Genomic DNA, 27,669 nt, shown 5'->3' on the forward strand with positions numbered 1-27,669 from the left:
TGTTTCAGTGTGAGACCAATTTATTTTTATAAGTCCAAAAGAAACTTCCTCAAACGAACAGAAAAAGGCCGGGAAATCAATGAAAACAGAAAAATCAGAGGCTTCAATGTCCTTGCGAAACCACCCGGCAGGGGGCGCCCGATGGCGCGGCCGCGTAGAGAACGGAGAGGGGAGGAAGACACATGAGAACCGACATCAGAGCGGACCGAAAAAACTTCTGCGGAATGCAGATGCCTCGTCTGGGAAATGAGGAAGGGGGAAAAATAGAAAGACCAAAACAACTGGTGGCAGAAAAACCTGACAAGGACCGACAATGGCACGACTAAACAAGGCTAGACTGGAGCGGACAGAGTGGCTGTACATTGACTATTGGCGTGCAACGATCTGGCACCAATTGGCACGAAAGACGGAAATAAATACAGCGAGAGATGAACAGACATTGAATTCAGGTGAGCGGAGTCAAACAATTAGGAGCGGAAGGGAAGAGGTAGTAACGAGTGGGGGGGGGGGGAACGCCACAGAAGGGTGCATGGCGAATGATCAAAACAAAAAACACCATGTGCGCAAATGCAGACATATACAGAACACGCACACCGAAGAACAGGGTGATCAGACAGAAGACATGACAGTACCCCCCCTCCGACGGACGCCACCAGGCGCCGCAGGAAGGGGCTCACCTCGTCGCCGATAGGAAGTCCTCGACCAGTGTCCGATCCAAGATGTCCTGGGCCGGAATCCAGCTCCTCTCCTCTGGACCATAGCCCTCCCAGTCCACAAGATATTGAAAGCCCCGACCCCTACGTCGGACATCTAGCAACTTCCGCACCGTATAGACCGGGGAGCCATCCACTAGACGGGGGGGAGGGGGGGTTGGGGCAGAGGGAACAAGAGGGGAATGCAACACAGGTTTAACCCTGGAAACATGGAAAATAGGGTGCACCCGACCAAGCGTGGTAGGGAGCTTGAGCCGCACCGCCGCTGGACTCAGGACCTTGGTGATCCGGTATGGGCCAATGAACCTGGGTGCCAACTTACGTGAGGCTACCCTGAGAGGCAGGTCCTTGGTGGAGAGCCATACCCTTTGACCACACACGTAACGGGGAGCAGGAGTCCGGTGATGATCGGCCGCTGCTTTGGTCCGCCTATTAGCCTGGGCCAAGGCCGCCTTAGCCCTCTTCCAGGTGCGTCGACACCGTCGGACAAGAGCCAAAGCAGACGGGACCGCAGCTTCGGGTTCCTGTGTGGGAAACAGGGGGGGTTGATAACCGACAGAACACTGGAATGGGGACATACCTGTGGCAGAGGCCGGAAGGGAGTTATGGGCGTATTCTACCCAGGACAGCTGTTGACACCAGGAGCTCGGATTGTGGGATGCCAGGCAGCGAAGAGTACGTTCCAAATCCTGGTTTGCTCGCTCTGACTGCCCGTTGGTCTGGGGATGGAATCCTGATGACAGACTCGTAGAGGCCCCGATCTGCCGACAGAACTCCCTCCAAAACCGGGAGACAAACTGGGGACCCCTATATCAGAGACCACGTTGACTGGAAGACCATGAATCCGGAACACGTGATCAATCATCACCTGAGCAGTCTCCTTGGCAGAGGGGAGCTTGGGAAGGGGAATGAAATGGGCCGCCTTGGAGAAACGGTCCACCACCGTGAGAATGACGGTGTTACCCTTAGATTCAGGGAGGCCAGTGACAAAATCAAGGGCCAAATGTGACCAGGGGCGAGACGGGATGGGCAACGGGTGGAGCAGACCAACGGGAGGCGCATTGGAAGTCTTGTTCTGAGCGCACACAGAGCAGGCAGCCACAAACTGCCTGACATCCTTGGCCATGGATGGCCACCAGAATCGCTGACGGATGGCAGCCAGCGACCTCCGGACTCCTGGATGACAGACCAGCCTGGACGAGTGACCCCACTGGATTACTTCAGAGCGCAGCTTGGTGGGAACAAATAGATTACCCGCTGGAACCCCCCTTCGGCACAGGCCCCTTAAGTAGGGGCCTCCTCTACTCGTCTCTCGATGCCCCAAGAGAGGGATGCCACCACCACCTCTTTGGGCAAAATGGTGTCAGCTGACTCTTCCTCCCCAGGAGCCTCGAAGAGACGAGAAAGAGCGTCGGGCTTAACATTTTTGGACCCGGGCCTGTAAGACAGGGGTGAAATTGAACCGGCCAAAGAAGAGGGCCCAGCGAGCCTGTCGGGAGCTCAGCCTCCTGGCCGAACGGATATACTCAAGGTTTTTGTGATCCGTCCAGACCAGGAAGGGCCGAGCTGCGCCCTCCAACCAGTGACGCCACTCCCCCAAAGCCAGCCTGACCGCCAAAAACTCCCGATTACCTATGTCGTAATACCGTTTTGGGGAACTCAGGTGGTGGGAGAAGAAGGCACAGGGATGCACCTTTCCATTCTTTTGTGACCGCTGAGATAGGACCGCGCCTACACCAACATCAGAGGCATCCACCTCAACAATGAATTGACGTTCAGGGTCTGGAATAGACAAGACAGGAGCAGAGATAAACCGGGACTTTTAATTTATCAAAGGCCTCCTGTGCCCCAATATTCCACTTGAACGATACCTTAGGAGAGGTGAGTGCCGTTAAGGGTGCAGCAATCTGACCAAAGTTCCGGATGAACCGCCGATAGAAGTTGGCAAACCCCAGGAACCGCTGCAGAGCCTTACGAGAGTCAGGAGCTGGCCACTCGTCAACGGCCCTTACCTTACAGGGGTCCGCTCTGATCTCTCCCGCAGAAATAACGAACCCCGAGAACGGAACCGACTGGGCATGGAAGACGCACTTCTCCGCCTTGACATAAAGCTGGTTCTCCAGCAGCCGTTGTAGCACCTGGCGAACATGCTGAGTGTGTACCTGCAGAGATGGGGAAAATATCAATATATCATCAAGATACACAAAAAGACGAAGCGATTCACCATGTCTCTCAACACGTCGTTAACCAGGGCCTGGAAGACAGCTGGGGCATTGGTCAGACCAAATGGTAGGACCCGGTACTCAAAGTGTCCCGTGGGTGTGTTGAAGGCTGTCTTCCACTCATCCCCCTCACGTATGCGAATTAGATGATAGGCATTCCGGAGGTCTAGCTTGGTGAAGACCTTGGCTCCCTGCAATAGCTCAAAGGCAGACGACATAAGAGGCAAGGGCGTACCTGTTCTTAATAGTGATGTCATTCAGGCCTCGATAATCTATACAAGGACGCAGGGAGCCATCCTTCTTCTTGACAAAGAAGAACCCAGCACCTGCAGGAGATGAAGAGGGTCGAATGAGACCGGCTTTGAGGGATTCATTAATGTACTTGTCCATGGCCTCTCTTTCAGGACCTGAAAGGGAAAACAAGTGACCCTTGGGCGGAGAAGTGCCTGGGAGGAGCTCGATGGCACAATCGTAAGGGCGATGTGGAGGTAAGGAGGTAGCCTGGGACTTGCTAAACACCTGGCACAAGTTGTGGTACTCCACCGGGACCCCATTCAAATCAGCAGCCTCCACCTGCAAGACAGGAGACACACAGACACCGGAAAAGAGGCAGCACCCAAGCAAGACGCAAGACAAAACTTACTCCAAGACAAGACAGAGTTGCTAGACCAATCCACGTGAGGGCCATGTTGCACCAACCACGAGTGCCCCAATACTATGGGGGCACTCGGGGATTCAAGAAGGTACAGCGTGGTTACCTCACGGTGATTGCCCGAGACAATAAGATTGACAGGAGGAGTAGCATAGGAGACAGTAGTAATTAAGGTGCCATTCAAGGAACGGGCAGGAATAGATTCAGGAAGAGGAATGGCAGGAATCCCCCACCGGGTGGCTAGAGAGACGTCCATAAAGTTGCCCTCTGCTCCTGAGTCAACCAGTGCCGCGCAAGAGTTAGAAAAACATCACCAAACTGAATAGAGGCAGGAAGGAGAGTACGAGAGGAGGGGGAATTCAATAAAGGGGGTAACGCTCACCAGGATCCCCCTCTTTACTGGCGAGCCTTGACTTTTAGCGGGCAGCCTGCTGCGAAGTGACCTGATTTGCCGCAATACAGGCACAGCCCTAGGGCAAGGAGTTGCTGCTTTTGTTGTGGAGTGAGGCGAAGGCGCCCCACCTGCATTGGCTCAGGCTCAGTGGAGGAGACATTCAGGGAGTCTGTGGGGGAAACAGGAGATGACTCCTCCGTCCTCCAGGACGGACGAACTGCCAGGCGCTGGCAGCGAAGACGACCCTCGATCCGCAATGCCATATTGATAAGGTCATCAAAGTCACATGGCAAGTCCTGAGTGGCCAGCTCATCCTGGATGTCATCCTCTAGCCCTGCACGGAACATAGCTCGACAGGCCTCCTCATTCCAGTCACAGGTAGCTGCCAGAGTCTTGAAATGGATAGCATAGTCAGTCACTGAGCGACCCGCCTGACGGAGCCGTGCTAGCTGGTTGGCCGCTTCCTGACCTCTGGCAGAGCGGTCAAACAGCCTCTCCATCTCCTGGCGGAAAGCTTTGAAGGATGCACAACAGGGAGCTTGAGTCTCCCAGACGGATGTTCCCCAGTCTCTAGCCTTTCCAGTTAATAGAGTTAATACAAAAGCCACTTTGGACTCCTCAAGTGCGTATGTGCGTAGCTGCAGGGCAAACACCACGGAACACTGGGACAAGAAGGCCAGCAGGAATTGGGGTCCCCATCATAGGGTGGTGGGTTATTACATCGGGGCTCCGGCTCATGGCGAGGAAGCTGGTGAACTGCACCACCCTGTGCGGCTTCTCGTTGCAGCTCTTGGATGCAGGTGGTCAGCTCAGCCACTTGGTTTGCTAGGAACTCCACCTCCCTTGTGGTGTTCGTCAGTCTGGCTTCATGCTGGCCCAAAAGAACGCCCTGCTGGGTGACTGCGGTTCTGACCGGATCTGCGCCTGCTGTGTCCATCTTGGCCAGATCGTTCTGTCAGGGACACCACCGGACACAGATGCAGGTTTCAGTGTGAGACCAATTTATTTAATAAGTCCAAAAGAAACTTCCTCAAACAAACAGGAAAAGGCCGGGAAATCAATGAAAATAGTCCAACAGAAAAATTAGAGGCTTCAATGTCCTTGCGAAACCACCCGGCAGGGGGCGCCCGATGGCGCGGCCGCGTAGAGAACGGAGAGGGGAGGAAGACACATGAGAACCGACATCAGAGCGGACCGAAAAACTTCTGTGGAATGCAGATGCCTCGTCTGGGAAATGAGGAAGGGGGAAAAAATAGAAAGAACAAAACAACTGGTGGCAGAAAAACCTGACAAGGACCGACAATGGCACGACTAAACAAGGTTAGACTGGAGCGGACAGAGTGGCTGTACATTGACTATTGACGTGCAACGATCTGGCACCAATTGGCACGAAAGACGGAAATAAATACAGCGAGAGATGAACAGACATTGAATTCAGGTGAGCGGAGTCAAACAATTAGGAGCGAAGAAGGAGGTAGTAACGAGGGGGGCGAGTGGAACGCCACAGAAAGGTGCATGGCGAACGATCAAAACAAAACACCATGTGCGCAGATGCAGACATATACAGAACACGCACACCGAAGAACAGGGTGATCAGACAGAAGACATGACAATGTGCAGGTATATTAGAATAAACAATTAGAATTTAGGGTTCTAGACTGCGACCAAAATTATCACATGTGACAATTTTTTTGAGAATGTGCCAGTGAAAATATGATGTGGTCGCATTTATGCCAGTGCATGGTCTGCTGCTCCATACGCCGCAGAGCCACAGCACATTGTTGTGGAAATGGTTCATAAACACATGAATTTTAACTAGTGCTGACTAACTAATTTATTGAATCAATAATTAATTAAATTGATTAATCTCACCTAACATTAAAGCTTTTAAATATATTTTTATACTGCAATAATTTCACATTCAATCTTAAAATAAATGTAGAAACAACTGATTCAAGGCGGGTATCACTGATACCATTAACCACTGACTTCCTCTTTTGATTTCCTCTTTTTTTTTTGTTCTTTGATTAATAGACATCACGGCAGCTGGATTTTTAGGTTATTTGGCTGCTATTACTTTAGGAGCTGCCAATGCTGAATGTGACGCAGATCTGACATGCAGGCTTGTAGTTTCATCCACGCTTTACTTTGAAATGATACAGGCTTCAGCACTCACCACCGTATTTGTGCGTGCCATTGAAGAGTATGTGCTACAAGCACAGTATAACGACTGACAGGACAGGAAGATTCTTTTTGAATGACATATGACCTGACAACATCTCATCTGACCACAGTTCACTGTTCCACTGAAGCTCCTCGTCAGCTGTACCGTTTCCGTACTCGTTTGACATGCCTGGCACTGTGGAGTGCGCGTCCAAAAAACGAGGGTGGCGATCCCTAGCTCCACCTCTACATTAACTGCGTTAAATATTTTTAACAATGTTAAACTGGAAAAATTAATCACCTACATAAACAACCTAATTTTGACAGCACTAATTTTAACACAACAACACATAAAATATGCATATTTTACAAGTTAAATACATGGTGTTTACATGAAAAAATCAGTGTGTTAAATATGCGCAAACAATGCGTATTCAACGCATGAAATATATGTATAATATGCGTTAAATATGTGTGAAATATCACAACTTGACAGCAGAAAAAAAGGAAAAAAAATGTTAAATGTTTATTTACAAAAAAGCCTTGAGTCGAGCAAAACGAGGCAGTTTTATTTTTTATCAAATTTTTCATGGAACCGCAAATTAAATATTTCATTTCTATAAACTATAATAGGGCTGTGCGATTAATCGAAATCGTAATAAAATCGCGATTTGAGCGTGCGCGATTTCTAAATCGTTTTATAGCACGATTTTCCGCGGTCCCAACCTCCCGCAGTATGCTATCCGATCCAATCAGAATGCAGCGCACCTAAGTGGAGCGCGAGAACAGAACAGACTGGGCATATGCCTAACTCCAGGTTCACACACTCTGTCTGTGATGCATATTTTTTCCGAGCCCATGTTAATGGATCAGAACGTTCACAATGCACACGGTAAAAGATGTGAACAGAAAAGGTTAGAAATCGAAAGGTCCGAAAAGAATGAATATCTAGCGCATGAGCATAGAGAGAGTTGTGAGTGAGTGAGAGGAGACGTTTTAATTGCGCGCACTCTCTCCGGACGAGAGCAGCGTGTATCTGAGCACGCGTGTCTCGTTTTGTGACAAAACAAAGGAAATATGCGTGCGAGCGGAGAGATTGGTGCTCGCGCATTATTTTAATGTGCTTTCGCGTTACAATAACGCGCTCTCGCTGCTGCTTCTGAACCGCATACACATACTATATACGTATTGCAGACGGAGTACGTGTGAACCTTGGGCAATAAATATATTTCAGCACCTGAGGCACCGCAACAATGAGCTCTATGACCAATGCATGGCAAAAAAAAAAAAAAAAAAGGACACGGGTTTTATTTAATTTTTTTATTTTTTTGCCATGTCTAGACATTTTGTTTGACATCTTTACTTAGTGGTTATTTTGACTTATGTCTGTTCTAGGCATGTTACAACTTTTTGATAAAGCTGTCATTGGTTTTCTTTTGGAAATATGTTTCAAATTTATACTGAATGCATTTATGACTGTAAAGCATGTCTGTGTGTGTCAAAATCGTGATTAAAATCGAAATCGCAAAATTGATCAAAAAATCGTGATAGGTTTTTTTTGTCCATATCGCACAGCCCTAAGCTATAAGACAAAAAAGGTCAAATAAATAAGCCGATCTAAATGGACTTTGATATAGGGCCCCCTCAAAATCACATTCAGTGGGGGGTAGGGGTTAAAATCAAGCCCATCCTGCCAGCATGAATGTTTTGCTGGGTTATAGGGCCTTCAATTGGAGTAAATAAATGAATGAATAAATAAAACAGGACAGGACCAAAAAATTATAGCTATTACTGAATTCATGGCAAATGCAACAAATGTAATATAATAATGCATTTTTGTCATATAGAAATGCACTTGACAGTAAAGCGTTGATTTTGAGCTGGAATTGCAGGAAATTGCTTATAAATTCTGTGATCATTTCCTCACCCTTCTGTGGAACACAAAAGAAGATATTTTGTATTTTACCAAGCCATTTTGGTTACCCTTGATTATGGACAAATATTTCTTGAATTTCTCAAATTATCTTTTATGTTCTACAGAAGAAAGAAATGTATACAGGTTTGGAATGACATGATGTTGAGTAAATTATGATATTTTACATTTTTTTGTGTTAATCTCCCTTTAAGAACTTTATTATTTGTAAATAGCCAACACCTAATTTATATAAGACACTGACATTTATCTTTAATCAGGGTCTTATTAAATCAACATTTTACTTCAATTAAAATTCATTAAAATTAAACATTTGAAGAGAAAGAAGTTCTTGAGTTTAACTGACTAGTATTAGTAAGATGGTGGTCACAAGAAGTAAAACCATTGTCCTAATTATCATGGTTATATGGTTTTTAAAATAAATAATAGTAATAAACAATGAAATTTGTAGTTAAGAAAAAAAAAACCTACAAAAACACCTTTTATAAATTGTAAATATTCCCCAGTATGTAATAACCATAGACTGTAACGTCACCCGTTCTGAAGAGCGTTTTTGAAGCCTAAAGTGGGCGGAGCCAGCCGTCGCCTGCTTGGCAGTGCATGATGCCACATCACTCCTGGATAATCGAAAATGGGCAAAGAGGCAGGAGCTGGTTGCTGAAACCATGCCCACCTAGCTCGACAGTGGTGACAGCAGTGACAATCCACCTGTCACTCAAGTGGCCATGCCCTTAATTATGCAGAACTTTAAGGCTTAATATAATTTAAACAGATGAGTTAAAAAAAAAAAAAAATCACCCCTCTCACAGTTGTCATGAAGGGCAAAATTAGCTATATAGACCAAAATCACTTTTTGTACCAGGCTGTAAACATATTTTTTTCTGCTGTAAAATTGGGCATTTTAACATTGGGAGTCTATGGGACTGACTCCGTTTTGGAGCCAGCCTCTAGAGGCCAGTCGTTGGATTGCACTGTGAATTGTTTTAGTCACTTCAGTGTTGGTTTCCTTGTGCCACACAACATCCAACAGGAGGGGGGGTGGGTGCTCTGGAGGTCCCTCAGGACAGACATGAGACGGTGGGCCTCCATAGCGGTACCTGCTCGAGGCACCATGGTGGGGTAGGGAACACAGGAGGCATTGGTGGAGTAGGGAACACAGGAGGCCATGGTGGTACAGGCAGTTCAGAAGGCCATAGCAGAGCAGCCTCCGAGGCCGCAGCCCCAGCCCCTACCTCGGCCTCTACGGCCATCTGCCTTCCACCGCAAAAAATCTCCACTAACAGAGAGAGCACAGAGCTCACCTACCTGCTTAGCAGAGCAGAGAGCCCAGAGAAAATCCATTTAGAAATATATATTTCAAATCTGTTTTCACAATAGGCCCATACCGGGACTTAGTGAGAGAGTTCAATACAAGAAGTCCGAACTCGGTGCCCGCAGAGTACAGTCTGGACACAAGCTCCCTTTGGAAACTTACTTATTAAAGGAGGTCGGCCTAATAGCTGGTCATTGGCCTGGCCTTCCTGGCCAGCATGGTGCCACCATCAGCACAGAGTAATGACCCTCCCTGATCCTCTGAATGACTTGAGGAATAAATGGAAAAAGGCGGAAAAGCATACAACAATCCTGTTGGCCATTCTTGAGATAAAGAGAACACCTAGGCCAGAGCAGTCTTCCTGTACTATAAGGGAGTACCATTCCTGACCATGAATTGTTTCCCTGGATGCATAAAAATCGACCTGGGCTTCCCCATAATGGGTTCAAATTTGACCCACTACTTTGGGTGTAAGCGCCACTCTCCTGGGAGAGGCCCTGTCCTGGACAGGATATCGGTTGCCACAAGTGGGATGTGAATTGTTCTCAGTGATGCTAGCCGGGGTCATGCTGAAGTCAGTAGCTAATTAGTCACCTGGAGACAGCACAGTGTAGCGACTTCATCCCACCCTGGTGAATTATATGATAGATGATCTGTTCTCACTAGCACATGCTTGTGATGAATTAAGTGGAGCAACCCCATGAGGGCAAGATAAACTGCTTTTAGTTTGTGTAAGTATTTGTTATAATAAGCTCATTTGTGTGTTCCAAAGACCAATGGAGCTTCCGCGTGCCCCTAAATGACCAGCCCTCCCAGACAGCTCTCCAGCCTGTCAGTGATGAATCTGTTGTGATCACTGCTCTTCTGTGAGGAAGAACTCCCAGTGGAACTCTTCTGAGAAGAAAGTCTCTGTTCCTCCAGGGGAGCAGAACCTTCATGCAGAACTGTGTCACCAACAGCTTTTCTCCTTTGTCTTTTTTGGATGGAGATGAAATTAATTGAACCAACACTGTGTGCCACATGCTCTCAACAGGCCCAGAAGGATCACCACTGATGCTGCTGCTACTATCAGCCAAAACAACTTCTTTAATTTGTGCGCATTCACCAGTTTTCCTGACTGGAAATGTCTTAATGCTTTTCCCAGACTGTTGGCCCTCTGAGGTGAGACGTGTATTTATTGTCACAGAATTAAAATGGATCCTGATAAAGTTCACTATTCTACCAATTTACAGTGGAACCAATGGATTGAATATGGGCCAGTACTTTCTCTGTGTCCATTACTCCTTGATTTAGAGTGGGGATGCAGATCAACCAGTCGTCTAGATATGGAAGAATTTTGATTCCCTGTAACTGAAGGGGGTCTAAGGCCTGAGACCACTCGAGTAATACTCTCGGGGAATTATTTTGAATGAGAGTACCTTTAAGTATTGGTTGAGACTCATGAGGTCGGGAATGGACCGATAACCACCCTTTTTTATTTTTTTTTATTGTGGAGTAAAACCCATTTTGCTGTGCGGTGGGAGGAAATGGGTCCAATGGCTGAAATGGGTCCAATGGCTCCTTTTTTCAACACATTTTGAACTTCCTCCACCAATACTGGCTCCAAAAGGGCATGCTTGACAATAGTCATTTGGACCCCTGAAAAGGGAGGTGAAACTGCAGTCGGTACTCATGAGTTACCGTGGACAAACCCTTCAGGGAAGTGAGGTGGGATTCTGACTGTTGACATGAAAGCTATGTTCTTAGACACCAGCAGGGCCACCACATCATGTCCATATCAGGCAACGTTTATACATGAAGCCCCTGGTGATTCCTTACCTCTGCAGCATCTGAATGGGAATCTCCCAATTCTGATTGATGATCACTATCGAACAGTGAGTTGGGGGAAAAATAGACAGCACATCTTCATCTACAGCCTCTTCTCCCTGAGGCACAGATGGAGGAATGCTTTCCAGGCTGAGCGAAGAGTTGATTAGAAAAAGGAATGATGAGCCTCTAATCTGTCCATTCTCTGAGATAAGCTCTGAAGAGTAGTCAGAATCTTAAACTGTACATCTGTACTTTCTGTTGGTGGAGCAGTGGTTGGTTTATCTACACACTTATGACTTCTTGGTTAGAAATTGTAGTCATACTGGTGGTCATGCAAATGTTTGCGAGTGCACTTATGATCACGACCACATAAAGAGCATTCCCTCTTTTTACCATGCTCAGCCACCATGCTGCGAATCCAGTTCGCATGACAGTCTCTCCTTTCTAGGCAGGACGTGGTCCGGGAACAGAACTAAGTCACCCTGCCTTAGAAACAGGCAATTGGCTGTGGGAGAGGACAATGCATATTGTTTGACTCGCATGCCTCTGGTGGGCCTGGCTGCTGCCAAGGAAATTGTGCTCTCACAATATTTTCAGACCTTTTTCAAGTATATGCTGAGCCTCCTGGCCTTGGTTAAAACCACTGCAGGCAGCGATGGGATTTGAACCCATGCCCCCAAAGAGGCTAGAGCCTAAATCCAGCACCTTAGACCCCTCTCACAAGTTGCACTGCAAGGATTATCCATATTGTCTGTCAGGTGAGCAATCCTAGACATGAGGGGCATCTGGATGTCCATCACAGGGGTCCATTGCTGATTGACAAAACTGGCAGCACTGAGATGAAATGGATGCAATTGCAACTGCAGTAAATTAAGCCAGCAAAAAAAAGATGACCTTCACCTGTAAGCGAACATACTCAGAAGGCTTATACCAACCCCCAATGATCGTGAGCATTAGTAAGGGTTAATTAAATGCAAATAGAAAAATTGACCTTCACTATTAAGCGAAAATACCTGGTCTCTGAGGCGAGAAAGGTAAGAGAATGAGCCTGAAGGTCATCCCGCTTTTATAGTCCGGGAAGCTCCACCTCCAGGGTCATTTGCATGACTTTGTTTACATAAGGTCCCGAGAGAAGGCAGAACGAAGGTTATCATTCTGTTAAGACCGTAGTGACGGTCAGAGTGAGATCGAAACAGATCGTGAGGGTTTAGGATGCCATTTGGGTCAGGGCCATTCTTGCTCTGTCTGCATAGCATACGTGAATACGCTGATGACGTATCCTGTCTGCCCGAACCGGGTGCGCAAAGGTATGCAAATACATATGTTGACAGGCAGGTAGGAAAGTCAATTATTAGATGAACATTTATTTGTCCTATGCCTTCCACAGAATTTATAAATGTATATGTTTTTTGCAATCCTGTAAAAATTTCAAAGCATTTGTATTTATATTTAGATCATAATATACAAACAAACATTGTCCCATTTTATATAGGCAGCGAGTTCTAAACATGCAGTCAAGCGCGAACTCCAGAAGTTATTTTCTACTGTAAGCAAGATGTTCATGCTCAGAACCTGAGCCAGCAACCTTTTGCAAAGACCCCTCTCCCCCCTTATTTAGTGTTGCCACGTCCAACAAGCCATGCCGCTTTCATGCCACGCATGATGTTATCATGCAGTGAAAAATAAAGCAAAGAGGAAACTGACACCATGCCGCCAGACAAGACAGAGCAAGTTACTTTAAAGTAGCTTTAAAATTTTGACTTTTTTTAAGAAAGTCAAACAATAAATACCATTTTGTAGCTTTTTAATGTGTCGTGACAGATCACTGAAGTGCCTCAATTGTCTCCATTGTCAAGTTAAATAAAATGGTGCGCTTACGTTTGCAAAGTGATTTTTGTACAATGTTTATAAAATGTTTGTGTTTATGAAAATTCTTTGAAATTTTAATAAAATCTGGTTTAAATTATTTGTTTTTTTTTATATGAAATTTATTGTTTGTTGATCTCTTCAAATAAATTTTTTTTAAGATACAGTCAGTACGGAAAGTATTCAGAACCCTTAAATTTTTCACTCTTTGTTATATTGCAGCCATTTGCTAAAATCATTTAAGTTATTTTTTTTCCCCTCATTAATGTACACACAGCACCCCATATTGACAGAAAAACACAGAATTGTTGACATTTTTGCAGATTTATTAAAAAAAAAAATCATTCAAGTATTCAGACCCTTTGCTGTGACACTTATATATTTAACTCAGGTGCTGTCCATTTCTTCTGATCATCCTTGAGATGGTTCTACACCTTCATTTGAGTCCAGCTGTGTTTGATTATACTGATTGGACTTGATTAGGAAAGCCACACACCTGTCTATATAAGACCTTACAGCTTACAGTGCATGTCAGAGCAAATGAGAATCATGAGGTCAAAGGAACTGCCTGAAGAGCTCAGAGACAGAATTGTGGCAAGGCATAGATCTGGCCAAGGTTACAAAAAAATGTCTGCTGCACTTAAGGTTCCTAAGAGCACAGTGGCCTCCATAATCCTTAAATGTAAGATGTTTGGGAGGACCAGAACCCTTCCGGCCAAACTGAGTTATCAGGGGAGAAGAGCCTTGGTGAAAGAGGTAAAGAAGAACCCAAAGATCACTGTGGCTGAGCTCCAGAGATGCAGTCAGGAGATGGGAGAAAGTTGTAGAAAGTCAACCATCACTGCAGCCCTCCACCAGTCGGAGCTTTATGGCAGAGTGGACTGACGGAAGCCTCTCCTCAGTGCAAGACACATGAAAGCCTGCATGGATGTTTGCTAAAAAACACCTTAAGGACTCCAAGATGGTGAGAAATAAGGTTCTCTGGTCTGATGAGACCAAGATGGAACTTTTTGGCCTTAATTCTAAGTGGTATGTGTGGAGAAAACCAGGCACTGCTCATCACCTGTCCAATACAGTCCCAACAGTGAAGCATGGTGGTGGCAGCATTCATGCTGTGGGGGTGTTTTTCAGCTGCAGGGACAGGATGACTGGTTGCAATTGAGGGAAAGATGAATGCGGCCAAGTACAGGGATATCCTGGATGAAAACTTTCTCCAGAGTTCTCAGGACCTCAGACTGGGCCGAAGGTTCACCTTCCAACAAGACAATGACCCTAAGTACACAGCTAAAATAATGAAGTAGTGGCCCAGCCAGAGCCCTGACTTAAACCCAATTGAGCATCTCTGGAGAGACCTGAAAATGGCTGTCCACCAACATTTACCATCCAACCTGACAGAACTGGAGAGGATTTGCAAGGAGGAATGGCAGAGGATCCTCAAATCCAGGTGTGAAAAACTTGTTGCATCTTTCCCAAAAAGACTCATGGCTGTATTAGATCAAAAGTGTGCTTCTACTAAATACTGAGCAAAGGGTCTGAATACTTAGGACCGTGTGATATTTCAGTTTTTCTTTTTTAATAAATGTACAAAAATGTCAACAATTCTGTGTTTTTCTGTCAATATGGGGTGCTGTGTGTCTGCCATATAACAAATAGTGAAACATTTAAGGGGGTCTGAATACTTTCCGTACCCACTTTATAAGGTCTTTGTGTCATGTAGTGCGCCCAATAATAGCACTGCATATTAAATTAAAAATATATCATTGCTGTGGCTCAGTCATGAATCACTGATACAGTATGCTTAAGTAAATGATAATTAAAACATTTTGATCAGTTTTATGCAATTTACAAGAAGCCTGTTACATTTAAGAAAGCAACTCAGAAATTATAGAAGAAAAATGAGATCATTATTTTCAAAAACTCAAAAGAAATGCAAATACTTTCTTAACACTTTAATTACTGAGAACTTCTAATAAAAACGTTAAGCATGTTAAGAAAATGATATTTTTTTTTATATTATTTATTTTAATATAAATCACGGTCGCACCACATTACATTTTTAAGACTATAGGCTAGATGAAAAACACTAATATCACTTAATTTGACATTTTAATATGAATTTGTGTACACAAAATTCTTAATGCTTGAACAATTGCAACAGATATTATTATTTATTATTATTTGTATTGAAATTGGCCTGTCAAATATATTTAGCTGACAAACTAGCTAATGGGTAAATGACGTAAAAGGATATATCCTTTTACGTCATTTACCCATTAGCTAGTTTGTCACTGTGGTCTACTCTTTTATTGTTGTTTTTCAATTAAGAATATCAATAAATCTGTATTTTTAAGCATTTGTTTTAGTCTTAAAAGGTGAAAGGTGTATAGATGCAATGAAAACAGACGATTATCTTTTCTTGTAAAACGTGATCACAAAATCGCGAATTCGAAAGCGAAAGCGTCAGAAGCCCGGCTTATAACACCAAAAGAGGAACCACCTAATTTGGAAAACGGGATATCTTCAGTTATACACATTCAAATACTACTCTTTAACAGCAATAAGCATTGGCAGTTACCTCAAATTCCTCAGATACAGCAGCGTATTCTGAATTATCGTCCGACTAAGTAGAGAAAGAGGGAGGAGAAGCACGAGGAGGGGGGCGTGCAAGACTGAAGAGGATGCGCGGGATCGCTTCAGTGGGTGTTTGAATCACCCTTCATATTTTTAATAATTTTAATAAACTAACGTTTAATTAACAAGAAAGCCTGTTTTTTTTTTATTTATACATTGTGCTCCAGTAAAAGAGTCGGTGTAGTTGTTCCAAACCCGTTTTTTTTTCTGCTGAAAACTGGTAATATTTTGAATAATGTTTATAAACAAACAGTTGCAGCTTTAAGTGAGTAAATGACGACTTAACATTTTTGGATGAACTATCCCTTAAAGGGCAACCCAGATAAAATGTTACATTTAGTCACCTGACCACGTGCCACCTGTCATCTACTGTAAGTATATCTACACATAGGCTACCTAGTCATCAAAATACTCAAAATACAAAAAGGCTACTGAACAAAAAGAAACTACACAAAAAAACACCTAAAACAAAAACTACTATTAATAATAAACATAAAAAATCCAAATTTTTACATAAAAGTATTGATTTATTTATATTTAATGTATGTTTATGACATAGAGATTAATGAACAGAATATGATTCAAACAACAAATTGCTGCAATACATTTTGATTTAGTTCTTTAAGGTGAATTGTGCAATTTTTATTGTTAAAATAGTTTATTGTTAAAAAACAAAGAAACAAAGAAACAAAAAAAACCCCACAAAGCCACAAATTAAAAACAAAAAAAGACATTTTTAGATAAATTTCCAAAAAAAGAAGGCAAATATCTGGCTCTGTAGTGTTTTTAATGCCGTGTGTTTGGGGGTGGGGCGGTCTGTTTTTTGAACAATGGAAGACGAAGCAGGTCAGAAAGGGTGGTCAGATTGTTTAGGAACCTATTTAAAACAATCATTGTTCTTGCAATTACAGAAAAGCCTTCACCTTTAAGGTACCTGAACACTGACAGTCATAAGGTCTATATGGAGACGAAGAAAAAGTTAATATTAGCAGATCTTCTGTATTGTCATAATCAAATTACCATAAGTATAATGTTGGGAATGACATAATCGCTCACTGCATTGGAAAGATGGAAATACATTAAAAAAAAAACAGCAACTAAGCCCTGTACTGCATCCGTCCATTCTCCAAACCACTTATTCTTCACAGGACTAAAAAATTTAAAATTTTATACATATTATATACATTATAATGAGATTATATTCTCATTATAATGTATCTTTGAAAGACTTGTAAAAGAGAGCAGTCATTGGATACTGAAGATTTTCTGGAACTCTTCCTCAAACATTTGCTTCACCCTGGCACCCATTCGTCCAAACTCATTGTCCTTTAGAGAGCAAGAGAACAAAATATAAAAAAATCTGTCAAAAATCAAATGTAATGTACAGTATGAGTCCACGTATAAGATTGCAAAACAACTTCATTTTAACAAGCTACTGATCAGTTATTTGGTGATTTATTTATTATGTAACATGTTTCAGTGAATCTTACCCTATTGAACGTGCTGCAGTTGCTGAAAATGAGCTGAAAGTCAGAGACGAACGCTCCTACCGTCTGATACTCTCCACTTTCCAACTTCTGCTTTATTCTGTCCAGCCACATCGGCTGAGTTATGATCTCAGAGTATCTGGGCACCTGGAAGTTATTTTATTTCTGGTTTTTAAATGCAATGTAAATTCATATTTTTCATCACTTCTATTCTCTTTAGATTTTACATTAAGGTATGAAAAGAGTAAAATTCTGAAGCTGGGTCACATGTAAAAGACAGCAAGAAGAAGAAAGGAGGCAATCTCACTGTTTGTCGTGGATCCTCAACAAACACCTTCTGGATGTCCTCTCTGTACACACATAACAGGAGACAGTGGCAGTGCTAAAGATGAAAAACAACACACACATATCCACAGTTAGACCCATAAACATTTGTTCTGTTTCTAAACCTGCTGAGCAGCCTGTAGGCAGCACTTTAGGGCACTGAAGGCTGTTACAAATTGTGAGCACCTTTAGATGTTTGTGTTTATCTTCTATATTAAGGTGCTGAATTTGTGTGTGTGTGTGTGTGTGTTTACCAATATGTGTTGAGACACTGGGGCTTTGAAAGCTTCTTGTTCAGAGATGTTACTGGAGTCACGCCACTGTTGACTGTTTCTTAACACGCAAAAGGTACAAATCCATTCCCTGCAAGCAAACACATATATACAGGATGAATGTCCAACATACATACTTGCTGATTTAATGGTTTTCTCTTTGTCTGTCTCTCTCACCCAGGTGAGTCTTCATCTACAGTTGGTAGGTGACAGTGTGAATGAAAAGCTCGTGGACACTCGTCACAACACACAAGAGCTCCCTCAGAGTGACACACATAACACTCGTCATCATTGTTCTGGGCCATCTAGTCAAAGGATGACATGACACAATATTTATCATCATCACAGAAATGAGCTCAAATGCATTTGGCTCTTCTATCTTACAAACTTGTTCACCACAAAAGGGGTGGAAAAAATACATTTTGCATCAAGAAATTTAAGCTTACTGTAAGTCCAAGTTTTATTATTATATACTGTATATATATTTTTTGACATTAGTTTCATAACCATTTAAAGGATAGATAAATGAAAATTCTGTCATCACTTATCCTCAATTTTTCCAAATCCAGTGTTGGGGGTAACACATTATAAGTAACGTGAGTTAAGTAATCAGATTACTTTTTTTAAGTAACTAGTTTACTTAACTTTACTTTAACTAATTTAGAAGGTTTACTTTTTCAAATAAGAAATGCCAGTTACTTTGTTTCCCATGTATTGACTGTCAGCTCTTGTGTTGCCATGTTGAGAGAAATCGGGAGTAAGTGCAGAGGCTGTGTCTGCGCTGTGTGAACATGATGTTACTGTAGTTCTAGACTAAATATGAACATGTATTTACTCATCTGACCCGCACAAAAACAGATTCAGAATTCCTCATTTAATCTCATTTTATTAACCAATATCTTTGATAATGACCTACGATGATCCAATTCAACTATACTAAGCAAAAATGACACATTTGTGTTTCATTTTTGTCATTGGTGAATAGAGTTTAACTTTCTTCACCTGTGTCATATTCTTCATGTAATTTGTTTGAGCTGCGCCCTCTACTGTACAGACGTGAATTTACATTTCCTTCAGCCTGAGTATTCATTTAACTTTTGTTGTGAAAGGGCTTTTACGTTTGTAAAAGAATAACTTTTTTTATAATAAAAACAACAACAAAAAAGGCCTGCCCAGATTTAATAGGTAACTCAAAAGTAATGTAAGGCATTACTTTCCATAAAAAGTAACTAAGTAACATAATTAGTTACTTTTTAAGGAGTGACGCAATGTTGTAATGCATTACTTTTAAAAGTAACTTTCCCCAACACTGTCCAAATCTGTATGAGTTTCTTTCTTCTGTTGAACACAAAAGAAGACATTCTGAAGAATGTTAATAACCAAACAGTTGACTGACTTCCACTGTATTTCTTCCCTACTATGGAAGTCAATAACTACAGTATGTCAACTGTTTGGTAAAGAATATTTAAAAAAAAAAACTCTTTAGTGTTTAACAGAAAGAAAGAAACTCATAATACAGTTTTAGAACAAGTGAATAAATGATCATGTACACATTTAAAAGACTGTTAAGAATTTAAGTTAATATCATAAATAATTTTTATGATGATTGCTTATGATAAAATATTTCAGGTAGAGATGTTTCTCACCACATCTTCCTTTTGAGTACTGCATTTTGCACATTCACACAGAAGGGAATGGATCCGCAGGATTTTTTTCTAGAACAAACAATAAATAAACAAACAAATAAATAAATACTCCTGCTTTTTGTAGGCACTCTCCCATTTGTTACCTTGAGTAAAAAGTTGAGTGTTTTTCCATGGCACAGTATATCTTTCTTCCAGTGTCCATCAGTGAGAGTCGGTTCCTGTTTTACAAATTCCTCCAGAGTGAACCATCTTTCCTCAGTACGTACACACTTCCCACGACTCCCTGCAACACAACATAAACATAAACACTTCCCACTCAAACCTCTGACACAGACAAAACAAACTGAGCTCTGCACACAAATCCGAGCAATAACATACCTGACGCAAACCTGTATTTGTACAGAGTCCCAGTCAGTGAAACACAGGTGACTGGTAAAGAGGGAGCCTGGAAAACAGACAGATCCGCCATGTCTTCCTCCTCCTCCTCTTCCTCAACTCTCCCTCGAAACTCTGTTCCTTCTCCTCTCCCTCCCTGCTCCTGGAAATCTTCAGAATCACTTTCCTCCAACAAACTAGAGCTTGTTTCTAAATCTTAAGGAATAAAACACATTACAGCATTCAGACAAAGAGCGTGTGAATGAGCGAGGATTATGGGTACTCACCTGTAGGGATGTAACGATTACTGGTTTGACAATAAATCATGATAAAATTCCCCACGGTTAGTATTACCGTTTCATCTTTTACAACTCGCGATAAATAAATACTGTCCAGCATAAAGCACAGTTTTCAGTAACAGTCTCACGTGCGCACAGCATGCAGAGTAGTTTCGTTTTGAGTGAAAACAGGGCGGAAAAGCTGGGAGATTTTAAAAGAGTGCTAAGGGAATTATTCAAATGAATATATGAATGAATTAATTATATCAATGTACCTTTGAAGGTTCTGATTGTCTTCTGAAACGATTCGATGGCATTTTGTTTTCATCTTTGCTCCATGTAATAGCTTACCTAAAGCAGCGGTTCTCAATTCCAGTCCCCGCGCCCCCCTGCTCTGCACATTTTGTATGTTTCTCTCATGGCTTCAGACGTTTGTTCTATTTGAACGTAAGTGCCCTGTGACGTGGACATCACAGGATATTCCGCCATGATTCCAGTTTGAAGTGAATGTACTGTAGGCTATATGTTCCATTCAAAGTGCACTGAAGTGTGCGAGACAGAGTATTTGAGTGGAGCGGCGTGATTTTGCCTGGAGGTAGGAGTGGATTTTTTTAAAGTGTTGAGTGTTGAGGTTTTCACTCATTCCGAAAGCGATTATGCCAACTCACGCATTAAACACAATTAGGGACGAGTGCGGGAGTTGTACGTTGTAAGTTGTACAGTTTGTTAATCTCCGCTCAAAACTAATGTGCTGCTACATTGCTGCACACGTACAGAGCACACAAGCTATTACATAACATAGCCTACAGATCGTGCGCATACACTCAGGAATGAAGAAAAACTGAAAAGTTACAGCATATTCTTTCTTTTTCTGAAGTAACTTAGTTACCCTCAGCTTCACCACAGTAGAGAGAGACGTTGCATAGACAAGTAAACTAAGTGAGTTAAAGGGTGACTCCACCACAAAATGAAAATTTTGTCATTAATCACTTACCCTCATGTCGTTCCAAACCCGTAAAAGCTTTGTTCGTCTTCGGAACACAATTTACACAAAGAAAACTAAAATAACGACTTTATTAAACAATTCCTCTTCTCGTCTCGACGCTTCATAACATTACGGTTGAATCACTGATGGCAGATGGACTATTCTGACGATGCTTTTCATACTTTCCTGGACCTTGACACTGTTATTTATTTGGCAGTCAATGGGACAGTCACAACCTCCCGGTTTTCATCCAAAATATCTTAAATTGTGTTCCGAAGATGAACGAAGCTTTTACAGATTTGGAACAACATGGGGGTAAGTGATTAAAGACAAAATTTTCATTTTGGGATGGAGTGTCCTGTTAAGCAGTCAATCAATATGGACTTGGGCTAATTGTAGTGTTCCAATAAACCATGTTAAAACTATTCTCCAAGTATTATGCATTTATTTTTTGTTTAATATAATTTCTGAAGAGAACTTTGATTTTTCAAGCATATTGAAATAATTTAGCTGCGGAGCGGTGTTTCTGATCAGTGGAGTGAAGAGTGGCGCGAGGAGCGGGAAATGGTGAACCAGGAGCGTAGCTGGAGCAGAGTGATTTTTGCATGCTTGGAGCGCGGAGGGGAAATTGTTGCCGCTCCACTCCACTCACATACTCTGGTGCGAGACGTGAATTTAAATGTCCATGTGTGAAGACGTTGTGCAGCGCAAATACATGAATGAATGTTCCGAATGAGGTAAACTTCAACAGATTTCCCCTGCTCAGGGAGTAGGGACCATGTCAATGGGAACACAGTTAATGCACGGAGCTCACTTCTTTAGAGTTGATTGTTTGTTTTATGAGTGTTGTGTGTTAGAGAAGAGAGATGTGATGTTAAGGGGGTCATGAGGACTGGAATTGAGAACCGCTGACCTAAAGGAAATGTTCTTAATATCAATGCTGTTTTGTCCACAGAGGTTGCAGGAAACAGCTGTAATTCAGCTTTTCCATAAGCCCTACCTGCTGTCAGAGAGTGGATTTATGTAGCTTCTGTCTGGCCAAAAATGGTCCGAATTCACATGCCCTGTTGTAAATTTTGACTGGTTGATGAAAAACAAGTTTATGTGGATTCTATACATTTAAACAATTCAGATAAGTTATCTAGAATTATTTATGGAGTGGATAAAATACATATAATAATTTATTAAGCAATTATCATTTTGACATAATCTTTTCTTTATTTAAAGGCTGAAATGTGAGGTTTACCTTTTTATTAAACTTTTTCAAAGCTTTATTTGAACATTTACATTAGATATCTCAACATGCTATTAAACTGTTATCAGTCAAGTTGTCATTTAAATTTCTGGACATCATTGGTAAGGTTATTGTTTTAGTGATTATGCAAACAAAAAGTCATTTTGTTTGTTGATTTTTAAATATAAAACTTGGTTAAGTGATTTATGTGTCTGTACTTTTTTAACATCTCCAGCACATTTTAACAATACCGTGATAATACTGATAACTGTGATAATTTTGGTCACTTTAACCGTGATAAGAAATTTTCATACCATTACATCCCTACTCACCTGCACTGGAGCTCTCAGATGAGCTGACTGGAAACTTCATGTTCTGCAGGAAGGAAGAAAGTCACTTATGAATGTCAAATGAAAAACAGAGGAAAAGCAAATCCTGACATTGCACATAGAGAGACAAAGTACTTTTTGAACACATGTTCTCTTTCTTCTCTCCATCGGTGGACACTGAAGATGCTCCTCCTGAAAAATGAGAAAGAAAGTGATACACATGTATATGAGGAGTCTGCTGTATTTAATGTAACTATATATTTACCTCATATGCTGTAATTAAAGAGTCGATACAAAAATGTGTGCTGTATTTCTGTTGCTTTGTATTAGAAGCACATTCCAGCTATAATCTATAAGTTGCTAGTTGTACAATCAAACATTTTTTTTAAACAAGAAAAAAGGTGCATTTTTTTTTTTCAAAACAGTAGTTGTACCAATTAAATACAGAAATAAAAATGCGAGTAAAAAGTTCATTTGTGCAGGCAAATTAGAACTTTATGTTCATATAGATATTGTACAAATAAAAATGAAATAATGACTAATAAATACAACAACCAATAATTATTTATATCTTAAAAATTAGTTATTTGTTTATTTAGATTTTGTAAATTTTATATATATATATATATTAAATTACTACTTTCATTTTTACAACAGTCCCGCTCTACAGACTGATAATGCATTGACTGAATATTTATCAAAATGAAAAAGTTAATTTAAAAATATGTGTATAAAAAGTATTTGTGCAGTGTAAAATAAGTTTACAGCAAAACCAAGGACAATTTGCAAAACCTTTTAACAAAGATCCCAAGAATCCCAACAATCTGTAAGTGCTCGCATTATTTACTTCTATGAGTTTCTTTAGCGGTGTGTTTCTGCAGCGGATGCTGAGTTTCCAGTTTTTGCACTTTTCCTTCCCTGCAAACTTCTCAAAATCAGCTGGGGTGAAATACACTTCTTCCCTACAGAAGACAAGGACAGGATGCATTCAGGCCAAGCAATCCACCCCACCAAACTGTAATAAAACTAGGAGAAATGATAGCAAAAACTCAATGATGGTGAACCTTCAGGCAGTTTGTCCCGATACAGAGTGCCTTCTTTATCCCCACAGGTTACAGGCAGCTGAATTTTATAAATGGGCCACATCCAAATCTCCTGTTTGTCTCCTTTCTTCACAGGAGATGCTGAGAAAGAGAGAGAAGATGACACAGATCAGGAGAGAGTGAAAATACAGAGTCACCGGGCACCAGGAAACAGAGTGCATGTGTTAGTAGTAGTGATACTAATATAGTTTTTATGACTTTTTTTTTTTTTTGAGTAATTTTGTTGTGTGCTTTGTTAGTTACAGAATCTGTACATTTTCATTTTTGGACAAACTCTCCTTTAATTTTATTGCAGTTTCAGTTATTTTAGTGCATCGATAAGAACTAAATGAAAATAAGAAATAAGTTTCCTCTGAAACTCTCTGAAATAAAATGTTTTTTTATATTTTATATTATTTTAGGTTTGGTTTACTTTATTGCAAGCAACAACATTTTTTATTATTTTAGATTTAGTGGTATTTAACCCTGATGAGAGCTTGGATCTGCTGTAGTTCAGGGACTCACAGAAAGAGGGTTTTTTGGCTGGTTTCCTCCGCTTGGGTGTGGAAGCAGAGGAAGGACCAGGATCATCACTATCCTCACTACTTCTATCATCTTTACTTCTCTTTCTAGTGTAGCTCTTCTTCTTCCCTTTCTCTCCTTTTCCTTCACTCTCTTCCTCCTCTGTCAGTGTCTCAACATCCGGAGGTTTCTCATAGAGTTTGAAAGTGCCTGGGACAAAGAAAAGAATAAAAAGATACTGTGCATATGAATGCATTCTTGATCTATCGTAGTATAGTTGCTCATAATAATAAAAAACACAAACCGTCCAGCAGACTGTTTCTGAGGATGCGTAGCGTTGGGTACAGCTGCAGGATATGATCTTCAAACACACAGCGCCAGAACAGATGTATGTACTGAGGTCTCTTTTTCTCCACCCAGTCCAGAACCTCATAGAAGCCCTTCTCCTTCTGCTCACGAGAACGCATCTTTTTCACATTCTACAGACAAAAAAAAGTTATGTAGGCTACACAATCATGGGGAAGACTGCTGACTTGACAGTTGTTCAAAAGACGACCATTGACACCTTGCACAAGGAGGGCAAGACACAAAGGGTCATTGCAAAAGAGGCTGGCTGTTCACAGAGCTTTAGTAGAGAGGTGAAGGGAAGGAAAAGATGTGGTAGAAAAAAAGTGTACAAGCAATAGGGATAACCGCTGGAGAGGATTGTGAAACAAAACCCATTCAAAAATGTTAGAGAGATTAATAAAGAGTTGACTGCAGCAGGAGTCGGTGCTTCAAGAACCACTACGCACAGACGTATGCAAGACATGGGTTTCAGCTGTTGCATTCCTTGTCAAGCCACTCTTGAACAACAGATAGCGTCAGAAGCGTCTTGCTTCAAAAAGGACTGGACTGCTGCTGAGTAGTCCAAAGTTGTGTGCTCTGATGAAAGTAAATTTTGCATTTCCTTTGGATATCAGAGTCCCAGAGTCTGGAGGAAGAGAGGAGAAGCACACAATCCACGTTGCTTGAGGTCCAGTGTAAAGTTTCCACAGTCACTGATGGTTTGGGGTGCCATGTCATCTGCTGGTGTTGGTCCCACTGTGTTTTCTGAGGTCCAAGGTCAACGCAGCCGTATACCAGGAAGTTTTAGAGCACTTCATGCTTCCTGCTGCTGACCAACTTTATGGAGATACAGATTTCATTTTCCAACAGGACTTGGCCCCAGCACACAGTGCCAAAGCTTCCAGTACCTGGTTTAAGGACCATGGTATCCCTGTTCTTAACTGGCCAGCAAACTCGCCTGACCTTAACCCCATAGAAAATCTATGGGGTATTGTGAAGAGGAAGATGCGATATGCCAGACCCAACAATGCAGAAGAGCTGAAGGCCACTATCAGAGCAACCTGGGCTCTCATAACACCTGAGCAGTGCCACAGATCGACTCCATGCCACGCCGCATTGTTGCAGTAATTCAGGCAAAATGAGCCCCAACTAAGTATTGAGTGCTGTACATGCTCATACTTTTCATGTTCATACTTTTCAGTTGGCCAAGATTTCTAAAAATCCTTTCTTTGTATTGGTCTTAAGTAATATTCTAATTTTCAGATACTGAATTTGGGATTTTCCTTAGTTGTCAGTTATAATCATCAAAATTAAAATAAATAAACATTTGAAATATATCAGTCTGTGTGTAATGAATGAATATAATATACAAGTTTCACTTTTTGAATGGAATTAGTGTAATAAATCAACTTTTTGATGATATTCTAATTACATGACCAGCACCTGTATATCTCAACTTTTTGATGATATTCTATTTATTTGATTTTTGATTGTATATATGCTTCATTTGTGTATCTATGTTTTATAAAAATATTTTTTTTAATTTAAGTTTTTTGCAAAGATACTATGTGGCATGTTGGAAATGTGGTATTGCTATTGTGGCATTGCTAAAGTCCAATTAGGGTGCAATGTCCAAAAACAGCTATGGTACAATGATAAAATAATAATAATAATAAAAAAAAAAAACCTTGGTATTGCCATAGTACATGACCCCAAACATGGTATTACTATGGTTAAATGCCCAAAAAACAATATTATCATGGTATTACCATAGTATATGGTATTACCAAGTTACCATGGTATTATAACTTTTTGTCTAGTTTCAGAAATAGCGTGAGTTACTATATAAGAGTACAATATACTGCCCTTCAGCTAACTCTAAAATGAAAGTAAAATGCACAGGGTGGGTGTAAGGGTGGGCGTGTTTCTACCTCAAAAAGCTTCTCTGACACCAGATCGTGGTCGCGCAGCTGAGTGAGGAGTCTGTGTGGTTGCTCTATGCACGAAATCTCCGTCTTTTTCCGGTGGAAGAAAAACAGCAACTCTTCATTCGTTAGAAAGTCTAACGGGTCCATCTGGGCGCTGACTCCCATTAATTCGACCTATAGTGTGACATTAAATAATTTCAGCGACTTTACAGCAGCATGCAGATTAATATACAACGAAACAGATATAGTTCCGTGTCTAAACATAATTATAAAGCAATGTCTCACTCACACTCTTGTACTAACAGAATAGGCCAGATATGTTATGTACGGATGTTTTGCTGACATTAACGCAACAGTTGCGTATCTGACTCTTGCGTAACGTTACCTGTCATCGGCGGAACTGTCTGGAAGAATGTGTGTATTTCTGTACTTGACACGAGGTGAAGTAAAACAGAAAGAGTTGCTTCCAAATCTCCCGCCTGTATAGGGAAAATCTGGCTCATAAAGTCAAAATGTGGAAGTGATGTAGGGAAAGCGGATGTTGATCTGTTACAGGGCTGGAGTTCCGCTAACCGGGTCATTCGAACGGCTTCTTAGAATTCTTTGAAAGACAGCAGGGCGTGTATATAAGGCGCACCGCTTCGACGTTTATTTAGGACGTTTATCGTAATTTCACGTGTTCCAGTTCTGTTTATTACATAAATGCGAATGCTGACATTAAGTTTAACTTTTTAATGAAATGTATTAAGCTAATAACCATGGATTAACTAGGTTTTGATAAAAAAAAACTGCCATATACAAGTTTAAAACAGGTTTTATATTAGGCCCTACGTTTTATTTATAACATATATTTATTCCCTAATGACCTTAAAATAATACAGGCTGCAGTTGCCGCTTAAAATAGGCTACAAAGTTTAAAATAATACTAAAATAGAAGCAATTTAATCATTCAAGACTTGAGTTTCTGTAAAATCTTTTTTTGCAAAATAAAGAAGGGCTTTTATTATGAGATCAAAATCCTTTCTGCTCAATTTGTGCAGAAATTGTTTCTGGCTTGATTTAGGTTTAAAATCACCTTGAATTACTAAAAATGTACATGGCCCTTGGTCTACATTCAGTTTTTTTTATTAACTATCAATGTCTTATGTCCCAATGTCTTAATGAATGAGACTTATTTGACTTACT

The 27,669-nt window shown here is 41.4% G+C and overlaps 2 protein-coding genes across 2 annotated transcripts in view; both read right to left on the minus strand.

Moving 5' to 3' along the window:
- The window catches only part of LOC109057510 (suppressor protein SRP40-like), a 39,186-nt gene extending 23,441 nt beyond the window's left edge, over window positions 1–15,745 (minus strand). Inside the window, exon 1 of the mRNA XM_042721403.1 lies at window positions 15,640–15,745. The gene's annotated coding sequence lies outside the window, so the exon portion shown is untranslated. The remainder of the gene's footprint in view (window positions 1–15,639) is intronic.
- Window positions 15,746–16,528: 783 nt separating this feature from the next.
- LOC109098455 (nuclear body protein SP140-like protein) lies at window positions 16,529–27,408 on the minus strand. The gene is made up of 16 exons (XM_042720702.1): window positions 26,870–27,408; window positions 26,488–26,658; window positions 24,534–24,708; window positions 24,233–24,439; window positions 23,675–23,809; window positions 23,473–23,579; window positions 22,761–22,817; window positions 22,629–22,671; window positions 19,803–20,015; window positions 19,568–19,707; window positions 19,425–19,493; window positions 17,956–18,083; window positions 17,761–17,869; window positions 17,490–17,564; window positions 17,186–17,329; window positions 16,529–17,021 (listed from the first exon to the last, which is right to left on the minus strand). The coding sequence occupies exons 2-16, from the start codon at window positions 26,647–26,649 to the stop codon at window positions 16,941–16,943; spliced, it is 1,845 nt and encodes a 614-aa protein (XP_042576636.1). The 5' UTR covers window positions 26,650–26,658; window positions 26,870–27,408; the 3' UTR covers window positions 16,529–16,940.
- Window positions 27,409–27,669: the final 261 nt, after the last annotated feature.

This window comes from Cyprinus carpio, chromosome B3 (assembly GCF_018340385.1).
Source record: "Cyprinus carpio isolate SPL01 chromosome B3, ASM1834038v1, whole genome shotgun sequence".
NCBI lineage: Eukaryota > Metazoa > Chordata > Actinopteri > Cypriniformes > Cyprinidae > Cyprinus > Cyprinus carpio.